General features: G+C 34.4%; 1 protein-coding gene across 2 annotated transcripts; it reads right to left on the minus strand.

The window, feature by feature from the left end:
- Positions 1-345: 345 nt before the first annotated feature.
- On the minus strand, positions 346-5,541 carry LOC113058248 (fructose-2,6-bisphosphatase TIGAR B-like). Of its 2 annotated transcripts, none has more exons than XM_026225986.1 (6): positions 5,327-5,541; positions 3,348-3,385; positions 3,135-3,256; positions 2,982-3,059; positions 2,695-2,805; positions 346-1,812 (listed from the first exon to the last, which is right to left on the minus strand). In XM_026225986.1, the coding sequence occupies exons 1-6, from the start codon at positions 5,365-5,367 to the stop codon at positions 1,405-1,407; spliced, it is 798 nt and encodes a 265-aa protein (XP_026081771.1). In that variant the 5' UTR covers positions 5,368-5,541; the 3' UTR covers positions 346-1,404. The 2 variants fall into 2 exon arrangements, with proteins under 2 accessions (XP_026081771.1, XP_026081782.1); XM_026225997.1 differs by lacking the exon at positions 5,327-5,541 and adding an exon at positions 3,705-3,787.
- Between the last annotated feature and the right edge of the window lie 4,962 nt (positions 5,542-10,503).

Below are 10,503 nucleotides of genomic sequence, written 5' to 3' on the forward strand. Positions count from 1 at the left end.
CTTGTTATTATGCATCATTTATTGTAAGTACATGTAATGTTTAACAAGGACACCTTAAAATAAAGTGATACCCATATTTTAGGGTTTGCACAGCTACAAAGATTTCTACTCTCTAGTGTTTTTCAGAGCATTGATTTCTGGCAAATTGCATGGAAGTCAATGAGAGTCAGTGGGGAGTCTGTTTGACCCAACACAGAAAAACAATAACCAAAATATGCAACTGTAAATGATAAATACATATTTAAGGTGAAGCATCACATTTTCTGTGCACAGCATTTTCACCGTTCATCACACATCAGAATCTGCTTACAAAGGCAAATAAATATCAAACCTTTCTTGGCTTAATGTTTCTCTGAATTTCTTTATTACATACACATGAACATTAATGTACAGTACGCATGAATACTTCAGTGTTTTAGAGGCCAAAACCACGGTAGTGTGAGTATAAAGTGCTTATATAACGGATGTGATGCAGTCAGCTGACAGAATGAATAAAAGACATCGACATCTCTGCAGATAAATACTGTTGAGCTATTTTCATTCTCTTAAGTCATTGTCCTTCTCAAATTAACCAACATTGAGCAAGTTTATGATTAAAACAAGAAAAAGAAAGAGAGAAAAATTATCTTATTTTTCTTACTCCACTGACAAACGGTTTTAATCATTATCTCATTTAATTTAATCAGTTTTTCAGAAAAAAACAGACTTAGTATCTTAAATCATTTTGCTTCTCAAATGGATCATTATGTGAAGAGAAAAACAAACTGGAAAGTTATCACCTTTTTTTCTTTTTTCTTGCTTTAATCACTCACATAATATATCATTTTGATCCATTTGAGTATCAAAAGACAAGAAAACAAGACTTCATATCTTGGTTCATTTCCTTATTAAGTGACTGCATCTTGATTTAAGATTTTTTTTTTTAAAGGAAAAAAAAAAAATACTATTTAAAAATATATTTTTTTTGCACTGTACTTAAAGGGATATTTCATCCAAAAATGAAAAATCAGACATCATTTACTCATCCTCAAGTTGTTCCAAACCTGTGTGAGTTTCTTTCTGGTAGCCATTGGCTTGCACAGTATTTGTTTCCCATATTTTGGAAGTCAATGGCTGCCATTTAATTTCTTCAAAATCTCTTATTTTATCCTCAACAGAAAAATACAAAATATAAGTTTGAAACAACATGAAGGTTAGTTAACAATGACAGAATTGTCATTTTTTGTTGTTGAGTGAAACTATCCCGTTAATTCAGTCATACGTCTTTCAAAAGCATGACAGGTAAATAATTTACACAATAAAATCTTGCATGTGCTTCAGTCGTTGAGATTGGAAGGAGCCATAAATACAAACACTGGCCATTCCAGATGAACCAACCAGTCTCAGATACACCTCGTAACACGGTCAATCAGAGTTTTTGACCTCATCCAGGTGGTCTTTCCGGTTGATGAAGACACACTGGATGAGGGAGGCCCGCGGGCCGCTCTCCTCTCTGTGGAGGGTGATGATGAACCTGCTGATGCCGGTGTTTGGGCACGGGGAGAACACCTGGCTCATCTTCAGGCCTGCGGGCAGACGGCACTGCAGGTCCTCCACGAGGTGGCGCACAGACACACGGATAAACGCCCCGTGACTGACGATCAGAGCGTGGACAGGAACGTTCTGGACTCCATCATTAGCTAGTCCAGCGATCACAGGCTGGTCTGGTCCTGACGGTCCAGAGGTGGACGCAGAACGCTGGTCGCCTGAACAGTGCTCCTCTAACATGCGCTGATACAAGGATCTGAGGAACTTCTTAAAGCGCGTCTTTACCTGGATGAACAGAAACAGTTTCTTCTGTGTGAGCATTCATCTGATCAGCCAATGGGGACTGAGGTCTTAAAAAAATACTTGAAAAATGACCTCATATTTTAGAGATTGAGATTTTTTACGTTTTTGAAAAACCTAATTTTTGCTTAAATAATACTACAGTTTAAAATAACTTTAATATCTAATTTATTCCTTTGATGCAAAGCTGCATTTTCAGCATCATTACACCAATCTTCAGTGTCCCATGATCCTTCAGGAATCATTCTAACATGCTGATTTGCTGCTCAAGAAATGTTTGTTATTATTATCAATGATGGAAATATATATATAAAATTTAAAAAATCAAAATTATGATTTTATTCATCAAGGATGCACCTTAAATGTTAAAAAACATTAATAAATGTTACAGGTTTTCTATTTTAAATAAATGATGTTATTCTGAACTTTCTTTTCAATAAAGAATTCTTAAAAAAATATTAAGCACCAAACCAGCATTGTGAATAATAGAAATCATTGCTAACAATTGACTACCAGCAAATCAGTATATTAGAATGATTTCTGAAGGATCATGGGACACGGAAAACTGGAGTAATGATGCTGAAAATTCTGTTTCGCATCACAGGAATATATATATATAAACAGTTATTTCAAATATAAAAAATATTTCGCAATATTACTGTTTTTACTGTATGTTTAATTAAATAACTGCAGTCTTGGTGAGAAAAAGAGACTTCTCTCAAAACATTAAAATATTATTATAAAATATATTCCAAACTTGTAATTAAAGTACTTCCACAGCATCCAGCTGCACTAATTTCAGTGTGAAAGCTCCTTCAATTTCCATCTGGATCTATTCTTATTCTTGTGAGAATCCTCAATTTGTACCTGTTCCAGCGTCTCTCCTCCGGGAGGGGTGTAATCTCGGCAGGCCTGACCCGCTGCGTTCGCCATGTTCTTCAGATGCTCCTTTGGTCTTCCCTCTGCCACCCCAAAACCCTGTCCAAACACATGTGTGCATATAAACCAACACAACTGCAATTCTTATAATCAATGCCAAATATATTTATTCATTACATAATTACTTATATTCATCTAATCATACAATTGTATCCATTCTTTTATATTTAATGCTCGGTCTAAGTAGCTGCAGACGGACTGCTTAGAGAGCTCACCCTCTCTCGGAGTAAAGGATCCAATATCATCTCAGCCGCAGAGGAATGAAGGTTGTTTCCTAAAATGATTTCCGCTGTCTTGAGAAATAGAAGTTATATTTTATTTGAGGGGTGCTTCACTCAGAAATTCAAACTCAGTTGAGTCACACACACCTGGACGGCTCTTTGCAGGTTACTGACGAAGACATTGGTGAAATGCAGATCTCTGAGGTACTGTCCGGCTGCCGCTGCCTGCTGGTGTCCCGTGTCTGACAGCGGTGTGTCGATCCCCTGACCTTCACAATGGAGAGAGAGAAAAAAAACTTTCATCCACACACTGTAAAGGTCAACAGCACACAATAAAGCTCAGCTTACACATACACTGACCTTGAAGCAGTTTATCTCTGTTGTATTGTGTTTCCCCACTATGAAACAGAGCATATAATAACATTTAATAAATGAATGACTTAAGATGGGACAGTTCACACGCTATGACATCTATATATTCATTTACAGGTCACCATGTTAAACAACAGACAAAACGTAGGATTTCACAGTTACAACGTAGAACAATTCCATTTGGTGATGTGATTATGAACAGACTTGAACACACATGCAAATAACGTGCATGTCCTCTCTGCCCCCACAGAATCATCAAATAACATTTCAGCTATAAACGAAGCATTATCCTTTTTATGCATGTAAACAAAAGCAAACAGACGGAATACACACGTGGACACTTACTGCCGAACAATCGTCAGTGCAAATGAAAGCATAATACAGATTTGTAGGACTGGAAGAATTGTATGACTTGCGGCTCTTCCTGGTTCAAGAGTCAACAACGTGTTGCGGTTATATGACGTCACTTCAGGGAATGGAAGTCTGTCGCCCCCCGGTGGTGAAGAGCGCCGCTGCATATTGTAATGCTTACAAAGCGCCACATGAGGGCGCTATTTATTCAAAATCGTAATTTGAGTTGCAAATGTAGCTTTTTCCTGTGAATCTGGTTTCTTGCTCTTGTAGTTCTCTAATCAGTTTTGTAAATTGGTTTGTTTTGTATTTCCCTGACACTAACACTAACGTGTCTAAAGTTTTCTTCTTTCATTGACAGCATTAAGATCAGTGTGAGTGATCCTGACGAGGCGCTGAGAAAAGTCAAACATTTACCGTCACAACGCCGTGTATAAATCAAATAAAATTTAAAAATAAAAAATAAAATCAGTGTACCCCGGTCAATTAAAGATAAGATGTAGATCCTGTCTTTTTTTTTTAATTCAAAATAGTAATTCTACTGTGTAATTGGCAAAGTCCGCCACATGAGGGCGGAAGTACCACGTTCTGTTATATCCAGGGGCGCACATAACGTTTATATATATATATATATATATATATATATATATATATATATATATATATATATATATATATATATATATAAAGTGTTATAATACTATTATATTTAAAAAAAAAATAAAAGGTTTTTTTGCCAAGCACTGTGGACCAGTTATGTGCACCCTTGGTTATAGCATCACATCTTATATAATTTTGTGTCTAAACAAAAACCTTAAACTATTTTTTTTTTTTTTTTTTTTAAAAGGTGCGGAAACATATACCCTTTCATTTAGTTTAATTTGATGTAAGCTACTAAAATAACTAAAACTGAAACTAATTAATAATAAAAATAGACATAAAAAAACGTTATTAGTTATAGAAAATTAGAATAGTACTATAATGATAATATATTAATGTAATAAACAGTGACTCAACATAAAAGTAAAAATGTAAAAAAAAAAATAATAATAATAATTAACAAGCTAGTTATTACTTATTAATAAATAATAAGTAATAAGTAATGTTTCTCCAGACTCTAAATTTCACAAAAAATGCAAAGAGAATATTTTAAAATGATTCTCACTTTAATTTATTTTAACGATCTAAAATAGCCTAACTTAAACTAAGAATTAAATAAAATGAATAAAAACCATACAGAAAAATAAAAAACGTATAAAACATGAAAATTACTAAAATATAAGTTCCTAAATACAAAAATAACGAAAATAAAAACTTTTCTCACTTTCATTTAGTTTAATTTGCCGTTCTAAATTAAATAAACTAAAACCGGAATAAAATTAATAAAGACCATATAGACATAAAACTAATAAAAATTACAAAATTACAAAAAAATTTAAATAAAAATGTAATTAATTAAATGAAAAATTGTCATAGAATCTTAGTTGTTTAAAAAACAACAACAACAACAAACATATTCTCCAGATTCCAAAATCAAAATAGGTTTTAGAATTTTACTAAAAAGCATAGAGGATGTTCTTTCGAGAAGCAGACAGTTGCAGTCTCAGCTGTCTTACCTCCCTTTGATATCTGACGATGGTTGCTGATACGCCCCCATGTACGCCCCCCGCCTCGAGCAGGACGGCCCAGCATTTGTGTAGCATACTGAGTAGTAGTTGTGTAGTTGCTGATATACGACTAATCCATGAACCCAGTATTCAAGCACTGAACTCTGGAATTCTGGGATCAATGATTATTTTAGTCTTTCTTACAAAATGTTGTTGCATAATCTGGTCAGTGCAGGTAAACGAAACATCTGGATCTCAAATGTAGAGTGTTATACAGCACAGTCAGGAGGGCGTGAGTGTGTGTGTTTTTGAGTGTGTGTATGTGTGTGTGTGTGTGGGTGGATGGGTGTGTGTGTGCGCGATGATAGTTCTTGCCTCCGTAATTGGCCCGTTTCCTCCAGCGGCGCGGAACACACAAGTGGAGCCAGACACATGCTCACAGGGATTTTCCAGAAAGACGAGGGGCCCTGTTTTAGGGACGCTGAGGGGCTGAAACCGCTGTAAATGTCACAAATGAATGAAGGGCCTCAACCAAAATGCAATCTGATCCAGAGCGGCCCTGAGCAGCGCCGTTTGATCTGCTTCACACTCCACCTCCGAGAGCCAAGACAACAGACATTACAACATCCCCATGTTATGACTTTACCAAATTATCTTCATATGTATCATGTTAAGAGCTGCTTGGGTTTGTTTGTGTGTGTGTGTGTGTGTGTGTGCATTGTGAAGTTTAGATTGCGCTTCCCAACATCATTATCCGACTGATCGGCAGCCAAGCGCTAATTTCACAATCAGATGCTGATGCTTTTAAAACAGGCCTTTTTGAGTTAACATACACACCCTTAAGACCTTTGGCATGAAATCAAAAATATATATTTTTTTTTTTCAGAAATCTTCTGCAGAGTGATTTGCATGATCCCAGTTAACAGTGAACTTTCTAACAGCTTGCACTAACGATTTGGAAAAGTTATGAAAGTGTTCGGAGACAACGGTTATGTGCTAAACGAAAACATGTTAATAATGTACTACAGTAGGCTATATCTTGCTAGAAACGTGCTATCAGTGTGCAAAATCATGCTAGAAACATGTTAAAATATACTGTGTTAAATCATGCTAGCAACATGTTAGGAATAAATCACGCTATCACCACATTAAAATATACAAGCAATGTGCTAAATCATATGAGAAACATGCTAGCAACATACAAAATCATGCTATCAGAATGTTAAAACATACTAGTAAGTGCTAAATGATGCTGGCAACATGTTAGCATCATACTAAATCATTCAAGAAACATGTTAAAACATTAACACTAAATCATTTTAGAAACTTGCTAGCAGTGTGCAAAATCATGCTAGAAGCATGCTAGGAAAAAAATCATACTAGCAACACTTTAAAACATGCAAACAATGTGCTAAATCTGGCTAGAAACATGTTACTAAATCATGTTATCAACCAGTTAAAACATGCTAGCAATGTGTTAAATGATGTTAACAACATGTTAGCACTGTACTAAATCATGCTAGCAGCATGCTAAATTATCTTAGCAACATATTAAATGTTAGCAATAGGTTAAATAATGTCGGAAACATGCAAGCAGTCATGCTAGCAATATTCAAACATGCTAGAAACAAATCATGTCAGCTCCATGTTAAAACTTGCAAGAAATGTGCTAAATCATGTTAGAAACATGCTATCTTAAATCATGCTATCAACATGTTAAAACATGCTAGAAATGTCCTTAATGATTCTAGCAACATGTTAGCACCGTACTAAATCATATTAATTAATGTCAGCATGCTAAAACATGCAATAAATGTGCTAAATCAAGCTAGAAACATGCTAGCAGCCTGCTAAATCATGGTAGCAACATGTTAAAACATGCTACCAATGTGTTAAATAATGTTCTTATAATGTTGAGAGAACACGTTCTTGGAATGTTTTCCGAAAATGTCCTTATGGTGTTATATGTATTTGATTAATGTTCTAAGAAATGTTTTTTTGACCTTTAAATAATGTTCTAATCATGACTAGAACTTTAACTAGAACTAGAACTTTAACATTCTTAAAATAAGCTATTAAAAATAAACATTCAAATAGCGTTATATGAATAAGACAAGAATATTTCAGTATTTCAGAAACATTTCAAAACAATACTTCCACAATGTTTTTATAATTTGTTAACTGGGATGGATCTCTTCAGTCTAAACTACATTTAGATTATCTTTACAGAGTTGTCACTGCATAACTGAATGGCATCTGTGTGCTTTTTCATCAAGATTAGTGTATGTCAACACTGTGAAGAAGTTCTAACTATTGCTTTCATGATTTCCTCACAAAAAAAAAAAAAAAGACTTTGAAAGAGCTGCTAATGTTTCACATTGATTTGACTGCCGCACTGTATTTATTATACAACATTTGCCAGCGTCTCTATCAGCAACTGTGGGTTCCTTTAGCAGATATTGTGATGTAATTCAGCGTGCCATGGGAAAAATCAAAATAAGCTTTGCAAATTTGCTCCTAATTACTAAAAATTGCCGTTGACAACTCTAGCTAACTTGCCCTTTAATCATGTCCCAGAATTCCGTGCAGGGCTGTGAAACTGATGATGTGATTGCAGTGTCATTGTGGAATATGCAGTCAAAATTAGATTCTAATCTAATGAACATACCATTATCCCTTATCATCCAAAAAGTTGTCTGACTGACAAATTCTGAATGAAACTGAATATGCTGATGTGTCTGAAATATAATGCAGACATGCATATTGTGTTGTATACCCAAATATCTGCCACAGGGTTGTCAGCTAAATGATGCGTATGTGTTTATACATTAAACTCAATATTGACCTCATTCAGTGCTTTTTTTATATATATATCCTGACTCACCACTTCTCTCACTTGATTGATAGAGAAATTCTAATTAGAGATTTTAATTAGGTTATTTAAAACCTTTATACAGTGCATGTCTTTGAAAAGACTGTCAAAAAGACTATCCCTCACAGCATGTTTCATCCATCTTAAATTCAAAATGGCATCTAACCAAAGTGAATTATTAGTGAAATTTATTAGCAGTTTCTGTGTAAAAAAAAAAAAAAAAAAGTTTTTGTTAAGGATGCAATGATATAATTCCTGATATGGAACTTTGTGTCCGGAACCGGAGGGAGAAGTTGTTCCCTTTGGGCCATTTCAGTCCTGGGAAGATCTGTTTCAAGATCAGGGACATCTCTCATTTTTACTATTCTTCACTCTCTCTCCCTCTCCTATACAGTATGAGTAGGTCATTTCAGGCCTGTTTTCACAGACTTTCAAGTAATGATATTAACAATGGAAGAACGTCTCTGCTGCTCCTCACTGAATCAGTGGCTGCTGGGAAGGGTCAAGAACATCCTCTGGCTTGACCTTGCGGAGAAGGTCGACAGAGATTTTCCAGGGGCATCAGTTATTATTAGACTATCTGTGAAGATAAACTCAAGCAGTCTGTGTGGGAATGGATTATTTGAGCTCGATGAGTCTTAGGAAACGGTCATTCTCATCAGCTCTCCAGAACACACACCATTAATGCTGACTTTCTTGAGCAATCAGAGAGCGAGACTGTAATGTAGTGGAGAATATGTCCTGCTCTCTGTTAGAAACACTGCAGTATTTTTCACTGAATCATGGGAAAATCAGATCAGCCCATTTTGGTATGAGAAATCTATTCTTGGAGTGTGGGACGGGCGAAGAACATCTATTTTTTTCTGGTCTTATGAGTTTTTTGAAGTGAGACTTTTAAGAAGTTTTTGCTGGTTTATGGCACACTCAGAGAGAAGAAAAGTTGTGTAGACTAGTGCATACGTGTCCTTTTCATTTCCAGCATAACATGAATTCTCCAACCGTTTACAAAATAAAGATCTGAGGATATGATCATCACCTTCTCATCTTTGCTGATCTTGTTCATGTAATGCCTTTTCCTGCTGATAAGACTGGAATGTTTAAATAGAATGAAAGATTATGTAGTCTTTGACAAAGCTCGATACAGAGATATGAACTGGAATGAATGTGGGCAGGTAATGGAAAAAACTGGTAAATGTGATTACTAGTGCTTTAGAAGGAAAAAAAAACTGCATTTAAACAGCTGTAATGAATAGAGTATTAGCTAATTTGTGTTTATTGCATATTTACTCTGAAGTATTTGCAAATACAAGAATTTGTAAGCTCATAGATTTCAGTTTATGACAGACTAAGCATGTTATTTCTTTAGCATGGAAAAGCATTTAGAAAACATCCTCCTCTAAGTGGACCAAAGAAAGGTATTGGATTCTTGCTTTGGAAAAACTGACTTAAGATGCATTTAATATATTTAATAAGATATGTACCCCTTTATGCAAGTTATTGACAAGTAGATAATGTGGGATGAAGATGACTCTGAACTGCATGTGAGATTTTTGTTTATAAACAATAATAGATACCGTACTGATTATTGTAACAATAATTTAACATTAAATTATTAATTTATTTTTGCTTATACATTTTTACGTTTGTATATATTTTTAATAACAATTAGTGCTGTCAAATGATTAATCATGATTAATCACATCCAAAGTGTGTACTGTGTATATTTACTATGTCTATATAAATATGTGTATATTTTTCAAATATGAACTGTATGTGTGTGTATTTATTTTTACATAATAAATACAACAAACACACACATATATTATGCAAAAAAAACTTTTATTTTGTAAGCGATTAATCACGATTAATCATTTGTCAGCACTAATAATAAAAATAATACTTTATTACATAATTACAGACATACAACAATGAAGTTAAACAGTATAAACCTATACACAACTAACCTACTGACAGATTCTGACTATAAATATAATATGTGAATATATAAATGTTTACCTATACCTAAGCTAAAGAAGTACAAACTATACGAATGCTTAACAAAATACTGTACCTATACACAACGAACCTACTGACAGATTTGACTAAAAATACATAATATATAAAGGTTTGCCTAAACTAAAAAAGTACAGACTATACGAATGCTTAACATAATACTGTACATGTGCAAAGAGAACCATCATAAGTCAAGCAGCTGGCTGGGGAACAGTGTAAGGTGATTTATAGTGCATGAGCATGTAAATACATATTACTTCTTTTTTGGGATTATGTACAAAGCAGTGTGTGTGAAATACAT

Source organism: Carassius auratus, chromosome 4, assembly GCF_003368295.1.
Source record: "Carassius auratus strain Wakin chromosome 4, ASM336829v1, whole genome shotgun sequence".
Taxonomy (NCBI): domain Eukaryota; kingdom Metazoa; phylum Chordata; class Actinopteri; order Cypriniformes; family Cyprinidae; genus Carassius; species Carassius auratus.